The sequence below is a fragment of the Vulpes lagopus genome, chromosome 7, assembly GCF_018345385.1.
Source record: "Vulpes lagopus strain Blue_001 chromosome 7, ASM1834538v1, whole genome shotgun sequence".
Lineage (NCBI taxonomy): Eukaryota > Metazoa > Chordata > Mammalia > Carnivora > Canidae > Vulpes > Vulpes lagopus.
This window is the reverse complement of record NC_054830.1, coordinates 82388706-82406106: the sequence shown is the minus strand read 5'-3', so window position 1 is coordinate 82406106 and position 17401 is coordinate 82388706. Positions and strand designations below refer to the sequence as shown.

The following is a 17401-nucleotide window of genomic DNA, read 5'->3' as shown; positions in this document are numbered from 1 at the left end:
TAATTTGTAAATATAGTTTTTAATCTCCTATACTAAACAATGCAATTCATTAGGGCAGGGACCACGTTTGTCTTTTTCACCATTTACCTCCAGCGCTTAAAGCGATGCCTAAGAGTATGCGTTAAAACGCACCTATGAATAAATGAATCTATTTCGTGTTTTGGGGGAAGTCTGTGAATTACAAGTACATATGCTTCATGCTTAAATGTTGCATTCTACTTAATAATGAATGCAGTAACAAAGCAAACTCCACATATTCACTTAAAATTTTGCTACTTTAGGAATGCCTGGGTGGCCCAGGGTTAAGCATCTGCTTTGGCTCAGGGCGTGATCCTGGGGTCTGGGGATGGAGCCTACTCCTCCCTCTATGTCTCTGCCTCTCTGTCTCTCATGAATAAATAAATAAAATCTTAAAAAAAAAATTATCAGTGCCTCCGAACTTTCCCATCTCAACTTCAATATCCACCTGTATTTTATCGTCATATGTCCGTCCAAGTCTTTTACCATTTCTAATAACATGGTTTATCGGCTTTGTTTCTTTTTTTCGGCTTATCATTTTCTGATTTGTTAAAGTTCTCGGTATATTAGCCCTTTACCGTTTGTTTTTGCGCGTATTTTCCCTTCGATTCCCTTTTGACGACTTAGCAGTTCTGCTTGTTTAACCAACACTAAAGCCGAACTATTCTAGGTAGAAGGTGACGCTTGAGCGGACTGCGGAAGGCCAGGTGGAGTTGGTTGGGTGCCAGAACAAAGGGCACAGTAGCAAGAGAACACCGTGAATCTCAAAAAGAAAAGCAGTGACTACGCAAATTCCTAGCCGCACACTAACGTGACCCTCCCCACCTACGGTCAGGCTCTAATCCCCTCCTCCACGCCGGCGCCTGGCGCTTGTGTCTGACGTCACGGACGCACCGCACAGTTCCCTCCGGCCGCGCAACCTCCGTGGCCGTCCACCCGGCGCGCGGAGGCGAATATTCTCGCGGCGCCGGAAGTCAGAGGCACGTGACCGGGTGACATCCCGCTCTAGGTTGCAGGGCTCGCTTTAGGTGTTGCGGCACGGGATGGCGGAGGCGCCTCCTGTCTCAGGTACTGTCCCGGCCCGTGCGGGACTGGGCCCCTCTCGGGGAGCGGAAATTGGGTCAGTGGCGAGTCCTAGGACTCCGACCATTCATATCGCGAGAGTGGCGCGTACCAGGGTTCGGGATAGTGGCTCGGAAGGGCCAAGCCACGCGCGTCGTGGGTACCGAGAGCTCGACCGTCCTCCACTGGGTTGTGAAGCCCCGCAGCTGGGTTCCCAGGAAGCGCGGGTTTGTGCAGTGAATCGGTGTGCGCGTCCCACTTTCTGCCGTGCGTCCCGCCTTCAGCCCAACCCCGCTGGGGCAGAGGCCTCAGTGCTCTGCAGCAGGCGGGCGTCGGCCGAGTCACCTCCCGTGACGGTGGCGGGCTCTCGAGGCGTGGCGGGTTGGCGCGTCCTGGGGCAGCGGAGCGAGCGCGAGCGCGAGCCGAACACAAGGGGCTCCCATTTTCAGACCGCCACGAGCTCACAGTGTGATTGAATCTCCGTTTCCTCATCTATCAGTTGGGAGTAAATAATTTCTGTGAAGGCTCCCGCCCTGTACCGTACTTGTTCCATAATTGTTAGCTCACTTTTCTTGGAGTTGCTTCTGTGTGTAGAACAGCCTCATTTGGCTGTTGATATGCATTTCCTTTTCCTTCAAGGTGTACCTTAGGTCTTTGTTTTCCAAACTTTTTGGCAGAGACCGGAAAGAAACATTTTACATCGTGGTTCAGTGCACACGTGTGACTCTAAAAGCGAACCAAAAGTTTTAGGAATTAATGCTTTTCCTTACTATTTGAAATACGCTCTGTTTTCTGTTTTCTTTGAAAAAAAAAAATACCTGTCACAACCCACTGCGTTGATTTTATTTCAAGACCCACTCTTTCTAGGGAAGAAAAAAAAAAAAACAGGACAGCATTTGCCACATGTGGTTTGTAAACTGCCATTGATTTGAGTCTTAGTTCTGCCACTTATCAGTGTTTTGCAACCAAGAAGAGTATATGTTAAGTTTGTGTACTGGGTGGCAGGTAAAATGTACTTGTTACTATGGGTATGGGTCAAAAAATTATATTTTCGAAACCCTAATCCTGATTTATTAAATTTTGGGGGATGGGAGCCTTTTTAGGTTGGTCTGGTGTTTTGTTACTCTTCCACCTGTTTTTTTCCCAGATCCTCTAAACTCCATTGATCTTTCCATCCTCAGGCTCACTTCTGACTCATTTCTCCGCCCTTCAGTGTTTGAGGCAGGATTGGGTGAGGCCAGCTGTGAGTTACAGTTTTGACCTCCCTGATGTGCCTGTGCCAGAGGTTCCAACCTCCTCTCCATCTACTATGGCAAAGTTCCCTAGTCCAAAGACCTCTCCAAGTCCCTCTTGTGTTCTTTAGTTTGCTTTTGCCTTAGTTCCTATTCCATGCTCTTATTTCAGCATCCTCTCTAGACCACACCTTCATCTCAGGGTTTTTTTTTTTTTTTTTTTTTTTAATATATTTTATTTTTTGAACAGTTGGTTTACTTGAGAGGATTCTTTTTTTTTTTTTTTAATTTTTATTTATTTATGATAGTCACAGAGAGAGAGAGAGAGAGAGAGAGGCAGAGACACAGGCAGAGGGAGAAGCAGGCTCCATGCACCGGGAGCCTGACGTGGGATTCAATCCCGGGTCTCCAGGATCGCGCCCTGGGCCAAAGGCAGGCGCTAAACCGCTGCGCCACCCAGGGATCCCACATCTCAGGGTTTAATTCTCTTGCCCACTTCTGTTCTCAAATACCAGACAGGTTCAGGGATATCTTTCTGCACATGGGCAGACTCTCCAATGCCAGCTTTGTTTCTGGACCTCATAATCTCTTAGATTTCCTCTTATCCTTCTCAACTCACCTGTTAGACACTTACTGTGTTGCTGTGTTATCTTGGATCTAGGGTACTACTTGTATCCTATTTACTGAGTAATTTCCAGCTACTTAGAATACTGAGGAGAAAGATCTTTATGTCTCAGGTGGAGAGTTCTGACTCGTGTGTCTTCTTTCCCTTCTATTTCTCAAGAGTCTTTCTGAGGGCATTATCTACTATCTCATGTCTAATGGATCACAAACTGTATACAAATAGGTGCTGCCCTGTCTAGACTCTTACTTGCACCAATTCCTTACTGCTTGGCTTAACATGGAACACCTTCTTCCCATCTTTTACCAGGCTATTCTGGACTTTACAGACTTTTCTTCTGCCCCTTTCCAACTTTGTTTTTTCAAGATGGAGAGGACTATACAATACACATTAGGTCTAATCTACCCCTTCCCACCTTTATGTTATCTCTTATGTTTCTGGAACATCTCCTTCGTGACCTTCTAAATCTAATCCCCCTCCACCCCGTCCCCAGAATTGCCTGTGTGAAAGCTTTCAGGACAAATCCTGGATTCAGTGAAGGTTACCCTATGACCTTTATGATCTCGTTCAGTTCTTGAGTATGTTTCTGTGGTACCCACTGCCCAGCCTTTGAAAGTACAGTGTAAGAGTATGATCTCTAGGGCCATATAGCCTGGGTGGAATCCTGAGTCTGCCTCAGAACATCTCTGTGGCCTTTGGCAAGTAATTTTCTCAGTGTCATAGCTCTGTCATCAGGAATGTAAGGATTAAATGAGTTAACAGATGCAGAGTGCTTAGAAAAGTGCCTGGCACATGTTAATTACAAAAAAAAAAAAAAAAAAAAAAAATTATTAAACCCGAAACCCAAAGGCTCTGCACTGCACCCATCTGTGGTCAAGTCTGTGTGTTTTAGATAGTCTAGTCCTAACAGCAGTAATAAAGCACATTTTTAACCACTTTATATATGTTACTAACTTGCTTTATTCTTCATAGCAACTCTTTGATGTAAGGATTGTTACTGTCTCCATTCCTTATAAGAAAAATTGGGATTAAGTCATTTGCATAAAGAAACAAGTGATGGACAAGGACATAAACCCATGTCTTCCAGGTCCTGTTGATTCTTAGTATAATTGACCTTAAACTTTGCAGGGGGTAAGGATGCCAACACTCCTCCCACCCACCCTCACCCCCACCCCCCGCACAGTGGAAAATCCACATATAACTTATGATTCCCCAGAAATTTAACTAACAGCCTACTTGGACCAGAAACCTTACCAGTAACATAAGTAGTCGATTAACATATTTTTCATGATATATGTACTATTTACTGTATTCTTACAATAAATAAGCTGAAGAAAATGTTATCAGAATCATAAGGAAGAGGGAATACATTTACAGTACTCTACAGTAAAAAATTCGCATATAAATGGACTTGTGTAGTTCAAAACTGTTCAAAGGTCAACTGTGTAATCCATATGCTACACATACTTCTGACTTTTCTACTAACTAGGTTTGTATCCTTAGGCACATCATTTAGTCTTTAGGCTTCAGGGACAAAGAAACACGTTTGGAGAAAAAACAAGTGAGTTGAAGAGGCATGTGCTTAACTTTTGAGACTTGGATTATGGACCATATTATAACAGTTATGAATGGAAACCCTAAAATAAATTCCTTGTGGGAAGAGATGGGAACTAATGTACTCATTATGTTAAATACTATCTATATGAAATCTTACTTAAATTTCACAGTAGCCCTTTGAAGTAGTATCATCTTTTGCCATGGATGAGGAAATGAAGGCTAAAAGCAATCAGGTGATACCCTAAGTTCATACCATAATTTGGAGGGCCAGACTTCAAACTTGTTTTAGCTGACTCCAAAATCTGTATACTTGATACTACACAATGCTACCTTAAGAGCTTTGAAAGGCCACATGGAACCTGCTAATTGATTCTCACCCCTGAACTGTTTGCTGACCTGAAAATTTTTAATAAAATAAACATATAGGCATATAGGAATAATGCCTGGCTGGCTCAGCATAGCATACAACTCTTGATCTTGGGGTTGTAATTTCAAGCCCCATATAGAGCATGGAACTTACATTTTTAAGAAATTAATAATAATAATAATAATGTTTCATCACCCAGGTGAGCAGTTTTACGTAGTAGTTCTTAGTGGCTATTGGTGAGGTTACTGAACATGAAATGATCAGTGTTCCACAAGCACTTTGAACCCATCAAATTCACAGGAAGCATAAGCCTTACTAAGAGCCTGTTTTATAGAAGTCCTTAGGAAAATCTTTTAGATAATGGCTTAGAGTCTTTTGGGCTTCATGGATGATGATTAGTTTTTTTACTGGCATGTCTATTTTCTTATGTCCTAGGTACTTTTAAATTCAATACGGATGCTGCTGAGTTCATTCCTCAGGAGAGAAAAAATTCTGGTCTAAATTGTGGAAGTCAAAGGAGACTAGATTCTAATAGGATTGGGAGAAGAAATTATAGTTCACCACCTCCCTGTCACCTTTCTAGGCAAGTCCCTTATGATGACATCTCTGCTGTTCATCAGCACAGTTATCCTTCAGGAAGCAAACCTAAGAGTCAACAGATTTCTTTCCAATCCTCTGCTTCTAACAAATCACTAAAGAGCCATGGCCTTCAGAATCAACCTTGGCAGAAATTGAGGAGTGAAAAGCAGCACATCAAAGTCAAAAAAGTACAGAATCTCACTGATCAGACCTCAGATGCACCTGGCTTAGAAAGTGTGGCTAGGTCAGAGAGTGGGACAAACCCCAGAGAGCACAGCCCTTCTGAGAATGAGAAGGAAGTTATTGGTGCAGATCCCAGGGGAGCAAAACCCAAAAAAGCAGCCCAATTTATATACAGTTATGGTCGAGGACCAAAAGTCAAGGGAAAACTCAAATGTGAGTGGGGTAACAGAATGACTCCAAAATCCGAGGATGCTGTACCTGAAAATACCAAACCTGTGGGGGTTATCCACCCTGACTCTTTGGATACATCCTTTAAGAAAGGTGTATTGGATGGGTATGGGGCCAGACGCAATGAGCAGAGAAGATACCCACAGAAAAGGCCTCCTTGGGAAGTGGAAGGAGCCAGGCCACGACCAGGCAGGAATCCACCAAAACAAGAGGGCCAACGACATACAAATGCCACGAGAAACAACATGGCCCCCATTCCAAAGGATAATCCTAATGAGAGACCCGCAAAATCTGCCTGTGACAATGGGAACTTGGCAGGTGTCAACAAGTCTTCCCGAAGGGTTGACCCAGAGAAATGTGCTGTAAGGAGGCAAGATCCTCAAGTAACGTCTTTTCCCCGAGGCAAACAGAACCATGTGCTAAAGAATGTGGAAACACACACAGGTAAGTCTACCTAAATTGTGGAAATGTTTTGGGGTTATTTTTGATAGATAATGAATTCACACAGTTTAGGAACCAGAAAGTATAAAAAGGAATACAGTGAAACATCTTTTTCTGTCCTTGTTCATCATCAGCCTGGATCCTGCCAACCACTTGTTCCCATCCCCCATAGGTAACCAGTTAGTTTTTATATATTAGAAGGAAATACAAATAAGGAATTTTTATTCTTTTTTTTTTTTTTTTAGGAATTTTTATTCTTAAAAAGGAATTTGGTAAGGGTTTTTAAAAATGCAGATACGGGTCTTACAGATGTTTGGTTACAAAGTTTTTTTTTGTTTTTAAGGATTTTATTTATTCATGAGAGGCAGAGACACAGGCAGAGGTAAAAGCAGGCTCCACATAGGAAGCACCCACTCAATTCCGGGCCCCCAGGAGCATGCCCTGAGCCAAAGGCAGACGCTTAACTGCTGAGCCACCCAGACGTCCCGTGTTTTTGTTTTTTAATTGTGAAAGCACAAGTAGAAGATGGTAACATCTCCACTGCCTCTCTTTGTTCCGACCTGTATCCTCTTTTGTCTGCTTATCTGCAACAGGTCCTGACCACTCTTGCCATCTTCAGTTTCTTTCAGTCCATCTCTTACACCAGCATCAGAGAGTGAATTTTCTAAAACACGTATTGAACTATGTCACTCCCCTGTTTATTTCTGCTCACTTTTCGTCACCACATATGGATTTTGGATTCTTTCTTACCTAGCCACCGCACTTTATGCTGCCTCAGTCCCCCACCACATTTTATTCCCTGTACTCTATGTTGTTTCATCTTTCTCTCATGTTACATATGTGGCTCTCTTTGTCTAGAATGTCCACCACTAAGTACGCTAATGAATTCTTACTCATTTTACAATAGCTAGTTTAGCAACACATTTAGGACACCTTTTCTCACTTCTACAGATGGCATTATCTTTTCTAGTCCTGTGGTATGTCTCTCCCTCACACACACATGCTTCAATTAGAACAGTTACTGCTGGAAGCCATCATTTGTTTGTCATTGCCTCTATTAGCTCCTTGAAAGCAGGGACTATCTTTTTGCATTTTTTAAGATTTAATTTGTTCATTTGAGAGAAGAGAGTGTGCTCAAGTGGAGGGGAAGAGCAGATAGAGGAGGAGAATCTCAAGCAGACTCCCTCTTGAGCATAGAAGTTGACATGGAGTTCAATCTCACGACCCCAAGATCATGACCTGAACCAAAATCAAGAGTCCCATGCTTTACTGACTGAGCACCCAGGCACCCCTCTTTCTTTATGTTTGTATCTCTAGTGCTTAATATAGCTTTTAGAACATACTAGGTACTTAGCTTTGACTGTTGGAAAGTTCTTCCTTACATTGAACTGAAAACTTCTTTCCAGTAAATACTTTATATCCCCTGGTTTAAGTTCTGCCCTCTGAGGCAACACAGCAACCAGTTTTTCTTCTCACAGTTTCCCTCCCCTTCATTGCAAATCAACTTTTTTTCCGGTATTTCAAGATACTTCTCATTTTGTCCTGACTATATATTTCATCTAGGCTAAACAGCTTTATTCCAGTAGCTCTTCGCCTTGGACCTTCACCATCTGGTGTCCCTCTAGTTTAGTGTACATAGCCCAGCCCAACACATGAAGTCACCACCTGCCCGGGCCTGTTTTTATACTGGCTTATAGTTCTAGTTCTCATTTGCTTCCCCAGGCAGTCCTTCCTCTTGGGACCTCAATTTATATGTGAACCAAGGTAATGTTACACCAGGGTTGTTTTTGAATTCTTTCTTTTTTTTTTTTTTTTTTTTAAGATTTTATTTATTTATTCATGAGAGAAGCAGAGACTTGTTTTTGATTTCTTAAGACTGGTTAATAGTTTCCTTTTGCTTCATAACACATTACCACAAGTATAGTGGCTTAAGATAACACAAATTAATTATGTCACAGTTTCTTTGGGTCAGGAATCTGGGTATGTATGGGTTAGCCAAATTCTCTACTCAGAGCCTCACAGGACTAAAAGTTGGCTAGGGAGGCAAAGATATGGGGTTCTCTTTCATGCTCACTGGTTGTTGGTAGAATTTAGTTCCTTATGTGTGTAGAATGAAGTCCTTTTTTTTTTTTTAAAGATTTTATTTATTCATTAGAAACAGAGAGAGGCAGGCAGAGACATAGGCAGAGGGAGAAGCAGGCTCCATGCAGGGAGCCCGATGTGGGACTCGATCCCAGGACTCCACGATCATGCCCTGGGCCGAAGGCAGGCGCTAAACCACTGAGCCACCCGGGAGTCCCAGGTCCACATATTCTTGCTGGTTGTTGGCTACGGGGGTTACTCTTAGCTCTAAGAGGTCACCAGCAATTCCTCACCACATGGCCCTCTACATAACATGGTACTTTTCTTTTTCAAAATCTATAGGAAAACATGGGCTCCATATTCTTTCAGTTTCTCTGACTTCTGTCTTTGATCCCTAGATTCTTTTTAAAGGGTTCACCTGATTAGATAAGGCCCACTCATATTCAAGGGGAGGAGATTATACCAGGCATGCACACCTGTATGCATGTGGGAATCTTGGAGGCCATCTTAAGAGTCTTGCTTAACAAATCTCTCTTGATCTCAAATACCACTTTTTTTTTCATTTTTTTTTAATTTTTATTTATTTATGATAGTCACACAGAGAGAGAGAGAGAGAGAGAGAGAGAGAGAGGCAGAGACATAGGCAGAGGGAGAAGCAGGCTCCATGCACTGGAAGCCCGATGTGGGATTCAATCCCGGGTCTCCAGGATCGCGCCCTGGGCCAAAGGCAGGCGCCAAACCGCTGCGCCACCCAGGGATCCCTATTTTTGTAGTTTTGAGAACACTTTATTCATCTTTATTGAGTAGATACTATGTACCAAGCATTGTTCTCAGTACTAGGAATACAGTACTGGTGAGATTTACATTCTGTAGGGAAGGCAGACAGAAAGCACTTGAACCAGTATTTAATATGTCACGTGGTAGGTAAGGGCTAAAAAGAAATACAAAGCAGGTTAAGAGGACAGAGTAACAGGACGCTTTTTTAGATAGGTTGATCTATTTGATGACACATTTGAACAGAGACCAAAAGGAAACCCAGAAGTGTGCCATGTGGCTCTCTGAAGAATATGCCAAGCAGAGGGAGAAGTGAGTTTCAGGTGGGAGGGGGGACGTTGTGAGCAATGATAAGGCAGGCAGTAGAGGAGGTCAGAGAAATCACAGAGGCTGGCTCATGTGAGAACCTTGGATTTGGTTCTGATTAAGATGAGAAGCAGCTGGAAGGTTTGGGGGAAGGGGATGACATGATCTTACTAGCATTCTAAAACCATCACTCAGCCTGCCATGTGGAGCATTGGCTCTAAGTAAGCAAGGGGACAAGTTAGGCTGTTGCAGTAATTCACATAGTTGATGATGGAAACTTGGACTAGGGTAGGAGTTTTAGAAGACGTAAGAATGTTAGACTTTGGATGTATTTGGAAGATAAAACTGACAGGATTTGCAGATGAGCTAGATGTTGGCTGCAGGAGAATAAGAGGGATCAAGGACCAAGCCAAGGCTTTTGTGTCTGAGTAATGTAAAAATAGAATCGCCCGGGCGCTTGGCTGGCTTAGTCAGTAGAGCATGTGACTCTTGATCTCAGGGTAGGTTCGAGCCCCACATTAGGCATAGAGATTATTTTAAAAACAAAATCTTAAATAATAATAGAGAATTGCCATGTACTGAAGTAGTAAAACTTGGGAGAGGAAAAAGTGTTCTGAAAATTTTTTAGTTTGGGATAATTTTAGGTTTATAGAAAAGTTACAAAAATAGTACAGAGAATTCCCATATATCCTTCACCCAGCTTTGTCTAATGTTAATATCTTACATAACCGCCTCTGGTCCTTTGTCAAAACCAAAAAATCAATGCTGGTCTAAACAAAACTGTACACATTATTTGGATTTCGCCATTTTTTCCACTACCATCTTTTTTTTTTTTTTTTTTTTTGTTCTAGGATCTAGTCCAGGATACCACATTGCATTTAGTCATCATATCCCGTTAGTCTTAGAGGAGTCTCAGTCTTTCTCAGTTGTCTTGTTGGGAAAGTTTTCTTAGTCTTTCCTTTTTAGAAAAGGTATTTTTGAATATATTTTGCTTTGTTTACTTGTTTTTTTTAATATTTTTAAAATTTATTATAATTTTTTTCCCCGAGAGAAAGCATGAGCCGGGGGAAGGGTCAGAGGGAAAGATTTTATTTATTTATCCATGAGAGACACACACACAGAGAGAGAGAGGCAGAGACATAGGCAGAGGGAGAAGCAGGTTCTCCACTGAGCAGGGAGCCCCACATGGGGCTTGATCCCTGGACTCTGGGATCATGACATGAGCTGAAGGCAGATCCTTAACTGAGTCACCCAGGCTCCCTGTTTACTCCTTGCTTAGAAAATATAGAGAATTTAGTAGGAAGTTAAAAATCCAGGCAGAATCTGGACTGGATATTTAAATTTGGGAACTTTCAAGCATGGAGTCATCTAACAGATTGAGGAGGTCACCTAAGGTGTGAGGGTAGTTAGAAAAGTCAGAGGGTGGAGCCTTCCTATATATTACCTCAGTGTTTCAAGGTTGGAAGATAGGGACCCAGCAAGGGAGCCGGAGAATGAGTAGGAATTGAACTAGGAAGTGAACCATGTTTTTTTTTTAAGATTTTATTTATTGGGCAGCCCCAGTGGCTCAGCAGTTTGGCACCGCATTCAGCCCAGGGAGTGATCCTGGAGTCCCAGGATCGAGTCCCATGTCAGGCTCCCTGCGTGGGGCCTGCTTCTCCCTCTGCCTGTGTCTCTCTCTCTCTCTCTCTCTCTCTCTCTCTCTGTGCCGCTTATGGATGAATAAATAAAATCATCATGAATAAATAAAAGAAAATCAGATTTTCTTTATTTATCCATGAGGGACACAGAGAGAGAGAGAGAGAGAGGCAGAGACACAGGCAGAGGGAGAAGCAGGCCCCACGCAGGAGCCCGACATGGTACTCAATCCTGGGACTCCAGGATCAGAATCACAGGCTAAGCCGAAGGCAGGCACTTAACTGCTGAGCCACCCAGGTGTCCCATGAACTATGTTTTAAATACTACCAAAAAAAAAAAAAAAAAAAAACTCGAGGAGGGAGTGATCAGTTGTGCCAAATGCTACTGATGGGTCCACAAGATGACAACTGCATATTGACTGTTGGATTTGGGGTGTGAAGGTTATTGGCCTTGAAAAGAGCAGTTTTGGGATCCCTGGGTGGCGCAGCGGTTTGGCGCCTGCCTTTGGCCCAGGGCGCGATCCTGGAGACCCGGGATCGAGTCCCGCATCGGGCTCCCGGTGCATGGAGCCTGCTTCTCCCTCTGCCTGTGTCTCTGCCTCTCTCTCTCTCTCTCTGTGACTATCATAAAAATAAATAAAAATTAAAAAAAAAAAAAAAAAAAGAAAAGAGCAGTTTTGGTGGAGTGGTAGAGGTGAAAGCTTGATTAGAATGGAAAGAGAGGATCACCCCAAATATTAGTCTCCGTGGCTGCTTGAGAGTCGTCTTTGTTTACTCTTGTTCTGTACTGAGAGAAACTAACTGGTACTGGTCCTGTCCTCAGGCTGTTCGGATCCCTCATTTGTGTTGACAGGATCCCTTATATCCTTAGTAAGTTTCTGCTCTCCTCTAGCTCTTAATTAATCTGTGGCCTTCTCTAAGTTCACCCCTTTCTTTACAGCCTGTTCAGAGCATGCTATTTTCCCTTATCCTGTTTGCCTTAGTTTCTGGAACATGAGAAGAGCAAGCTGTTCTCCCTGTGTCCTTTCTGAACCATTATGCTTCTACCCTTTATCAAAACCCCTGCTTCTTTGAACCTAATGCTACATCACCTTTCATGTCTCTTTATCTTTGTCCTGTTTTAGCCTCCAAATATCCCAGCCCCAGCATCATTTATTAATGCCTCCAGCCTATATCTTTGCTCCCTCCCAGTGGTTCTCAGAGTGTTGTTCCAGGCCAGCAGCTATCAGCAACACCAGGGAACTTGTTGGAAAAGCATATTCTTGGGCTTTTACCTCACACTTATCAAACAGAAATTCTGGGAGAAGGGCCCAGCAGTCTTCTTTTTAACAAGCCTCCAAGTGACTGATTTGAGAACTACTGATTTACCATAAATTCTGCTATTATTCTGGGTGACTTTAGTGATCATATGGATTTTACCATCCTCACGTTCTTTAATCTTCTCAATCACAGTGACCTTCACGTTCATTATCACTCCATACCCACTGCTACTTTCTGACCATGATTTCCTGTCCTGGCTCTCTTAGTCTCCCACCTACTAACTCTATCATCAGCCTTCTGTCCTCCTTTATTCCCTCTTCAGGCTGGGCTTTAATGTAATTTTGAAGTAGTATCCTTCTTCCAAGCCATTTGGCAGGATCCCCACCTTGCATGGATTCTGCAGTCTACCTTTTCTGCTCCATCTGACTAACAAAATGCTGTTCCAGGAAATCATATGACAATAGTATAGATTTGGTGCCGCTGCAGATTCACTTACATTTTCAGAGAAATCTTCCTGATCCCCCTGTTTAGAACTATAATACTTCCCCACAACCCCTGTCAGCATTCTTTATGCTTTACTGGTTTATTTTTTTCTATAGCACTTACCACTATTTGATGATGCTACTCATTTTTTTCATATAATTTCAATAATTTTTCTTTGTTTATTGTTTACCTTCCCCTATTAGACAATAACTTCCTAAGGGCAGAAGATTTTTGTTTTGTTCACTGTATATCATCCTTAGTGTTTAAACAATGCCTGGCACACAGTAGGTTCTCAGTAAATATTTTCAATTAGTGACTCTCCAGTTTTAGTTGACTTTCAGTACTGCCCATTTTTCCTAATATGGTCAACTGCCCTTCCCATTTTCATCTAAGATTACTCCAAATCTTTTCCAGTCTTATTCAGACCTTCTTGGCATTCATCTCCCTCAAACTCAGTGGGCCTCCTACTTCCCAGAGAAAGGGGAGATCATCAGGCATAATATTCTCAGCTTTTTGCTCTCTTTATGTGAACCCAGAGACATCTGTGCCTATCCTCCTTTCCTTTTATTCATTCTGAAATCTCCTGTTTCCTTCTGACAGCCTTTTCACATTTGCTATTCCAAGTTCTTAGCCTGAAGCTGTCTTCCCAAGTCTGTCATATGCTCCAAAAGAAAAACTTCCCCTGTCACATGGGGAAGTATTGTTTCCTTTCCTTCCATTCCAGTCTAATCAAGAATCACCACTCTGTTTCCTTTTCCCTATTTTGATTCACTTCATTCCTCTGCCATCACCACTTGACTCAGAGAGCTACTGGTAGGTCATTAATGCCTTCCTATTGCCACACCCAGCAGACTGATATATTTCAGTCCTTATTATCCTGGGCTTCCCTTTGAGTTTGATGCAAAGAGGTCTTTGTTGAAATGTTACTTATTTGATATTACACATTTCTGGTCCTCCTTGTTCTCCTTGGCTGTTCTTGCTTGTGTCCTTCAAGTTTCTCTTCCTCTACCTCCTCAAATGTTCGTGTTTACTAGGGCTTTATCTTAGCTCTCTGTTCTTCTTACTTGATGAGGTCTCTTTGGGAGATTACAACTGTTTCCATATCTTCCAACCACTACCTCTGTGCTGTGCTGAGTCCTAAACTTTTATCTTCAGTCCCTAAGCTCTGCCACAAGCTTCAGGCTCACATAGATAAATGTGGTATCTGATATATACTTCAGACTCAGCAAAACCATCTTGAACATATTGACCATGTTTATGGTGTATTAACTTTTTTAAGATTTATTTTTTTGCTTTTGAGAGAATGAGAGCGCACAAGCAGGAGAGGGAGGAAGAGAGAGAATCTCAAGCAGACTCTCCACTGAGCACAGAACCCATGTGTTAGCTTTTTAAAAACACATTTAATGAGGTACCTTAGAAAAGTCACTTTAGTAGGTAACTAACCTTTAGTCTCTCCATCTAGATATAATCAGCTTCAATCTTTTGTTCTATTTTCTTACAGAATTTTTCAATGCTCAGTTTTACATTGTTGAAATCATATAATGTTCATCTTTTTTTGCTTATTATGTGATTTTTTTTACTCAGAAATCTTTGCGCTTTATTCTAAATTAATATTATAAGATGCCATAAAATAGGTATGCATTAATATTTAAACAATATCCCATTTGTTTTCTCTATTTTTATTTTTGCTGATTTTATATATATACATATATATTTTAAAGATTTTATTTATTCATGAGAGACACAGAAAGAGAGAAGCAGAGACATAGGCAGAGGGAGAAGCAGGCTCCATGCAGGAAGCCTGATGTGGGACTTGATCCCAGTACTCCAGGATCACGCCCTGAGCCGAAGGCAGACACACTTAACTGCTGAGCCACCCAGGCTCATATATTTTATCACCCTCTGCTGATATATTTTAAAATAAATTCCAGATATCAGACTATTTTACCCCCATATATTTTTAGTGTATGTCTATTTTTTTAAATGGCTATCTTTTAATCACAGTGTACTCTTAGATTTTTCAAATCAGGAATGTTATAGGCTTTTGGGTTTTTTTTTTTAAACAGTTATTTATTGGTGCATCTGAAAAGTTGGTAGTCAGTTAACCAGTCAGGTCTCTTCTGATTATTTCAATGGGTGCATCATCCTTTTTACTGACATGCTTTCAAAGTATAAGTATAGAGTAGACACAGTCATGATTGAGAAATTATAGGGAAACCCTAGTGGGGGAGGGTTTAGGATTCAAGAAGAGCCAGTGGTCAGGCCAGGGCTGGCACCCAGCAGACAAGTCTTGGACGTGGAATGTAATAGTTTACCAGCACAGAGCTATTCCAGGACAGTACCATCTTTTACATATGTTACACATGTTTTGATAAAACTGAAGTGTTGATGGTGAAAGGGTTATACTGTTTCTCTTTCAAGGTCTTTCTGGAACCTTTTGCTGTATTTTTATTTCTTTTCATTCATTCATACAAATATTATTGAGTGCCCACTATGTCCCAGGCAGCACTGTAGGTAAAAACTTCAGCCATCAAGGAGTGTACATTCTATGTATAGAGTCAGGAAGTGAGATGAAATAAGTAAGATACATGATCTGTAAGATAGGATATATAAAAGCGGTATGGATAAGATAAATGATCTATGAGATTCAAGTGGTGTGGAGAAAAATACAGTATGGAAAGAGATAGGGAATGTTCAAGGAGTGGGTTGCAATTTTTAAAAGTATGACCAAAACCAGTCTTTTCATTGAGAAGATTACATTTTGAGTAAATACCTGAAGGCAGTAGGGGACTGAGCTATGCTAATGTCTAAGGAAAAATATTCAAGGCAGAGGGGTTATAAGTTGTAAAGACCCTCAGACAGAAATCTACATGCCAGTCTGGGACTAGGAAGGAGGACAGAGTGTTCTTAGAGTAGTGATCTAGGGAAAAAGGACCAGCAGGTAAGGATGAAAAAGTGGTGAAGGCTGTTGTAAGGGCTTTGGCTTTTCCACACATGTGATGTCGGAACCATTGGCAAGTTATAGGCATGAGTGGCAGCATCTAATTGGCATTTTAGCAGGTTCCCTCTGGCTGCTGTGGTGGTAGGCTGAAATAGGGCAAGGGCAGACGTAGCAAGATTAGTTAGGAGGCCATTTTAAACTTTTTTAAAATATTTTTATTTATTTATTCATGAGAGACATACACAGAGAGAGAGAGAGAGGCAGAGACACAGGCAGAGGGAGAAGCAGGCTCCATGCAGAGGGCCCAATATGGGACTCGATCCCAGGTCTCCAGGATCAGGCCCTGGGCCGAAGGCGGCGCTAAACCGCTGAGCCACGTGGGCTGCCCAGGAGGACATTTTAATAATCCAGGTGACTTGGGTAGTGACTTGGGCCATAGTAATAGCATAGGGATTGGATTCTGGATGTATTTTGAAAGCAGAGCCAGTGGCATTTACTGTCAGATTCAACATGAGATGTGAGAGATCACCTTTGGAAAGGGCTTAGAGCTTTGTGGGTTATTCAAAGTTGGCAGTTGCTCCCACATTGCTGTATGTGTGTGCATCTTAGTCAATTCCACCATGACTAGATTTAGAAACATTGCTTATAAAATAATTATTTATTAACAAGCCATAAACTTAATGAATAAGAGAAACAATAAAATAAAAAAGACAGCCTTTAGAGTAAAAATCAAAACAATAATCCATCGTAGGGTTCTCGTGTATGTTCCAAGCTTCACTTGTTTTTTGTGTCCTTCTAATTCTGTCTTGGAATAATCAATAGGCATTTTCTACAAAATTTATCCCAAATGTAATTCTCACAAGCTATTCCTCTGCCCCAGTCAGGTTCTTGTATGTAGATGACTCAAACATAATCTCACTCTTTTTTTTTTTTAAGATTTTATTTATTTATTCATGAGAGAGGCAGAGACATAGGCAGAGGAAGAAGCAGGCTCCCTGAGAGGACTCCAGGATCACGACCTGAGCTGAAGACAGATGCTCAACTACTAAACCACCCAGGCACCCTGAAATCTCACTCTTTTGATGTGTTGTTATCTGAAGCGAGTACAGTTCCCTTTATCAAGTACTCCAGGCTTTTGTCAGAGCAAAAGTGCTATCCCAGAAACTTAAGCCTAAAATCAAAGGAAAGAGGTTATAGAACAGACTAGATGATACTCATTTATTTCTTCATAGAACAGACTAGATGATACTCATTTATTTCTTCATCCATTCATTTAATAAATATTTACTGAGCATCTACTAAAGGCCAGGTGCTGGAAATACAACAGTAAGCAAGGCAGACAAGGCCCTGGCCCTGCCTCACAGACCTTGTAGTCCTTGTGTTCTCTATTTCTTTTGACATTAAATTGGACAATCAGAAAGTAATCTTAGGAAAGCTAATATTATGAAATGATTAAAATGTGAGCTTTGTGACCCTGGGTAAGTGATTGAACCACTTTGAGGCTCAGTTTCTGTCTCTGTCTCTGTCTCTCTCTCTCTCTCTCTCTCTCTCTCTCTCTCTCCCTCTCACACACACACACACACACACACACCTCTCTAAGAGCACCTAACTGTACTTGGGATCTAGAAA

General features: G+C 41.8%; 1 protein-coding gene across 2 annotated transcripts in view; it reads left to right on the top strand.

The window, feature by feature from the left end:
• The first annotated feature begins 924 nt into the window (after window positions 1-924).
• Window positions 925-17401, top strand: part of NFX1 (nuclear transcription factor, X-box binding 1) — a 77989-nt gene continuing 61512 nt past the window's right edge. For both annotated transcript variants that reach the window (XM_041762561.1, XM_041762560.1), the window contains exons 1-2: window positions 925-1086; window positions 5294-6292. In XM_041762561.1, coding sequence (XP_041618495.1) covers window positions 1062-1086; window positions 5294-6292 — 1024 coding nt within the window. In that variant the 5' untranslated portion in view covers window positions 925-1061. The remainder of the gene's footprint in view (window positions 1087-5293; window positions 6293-17401) is intronic.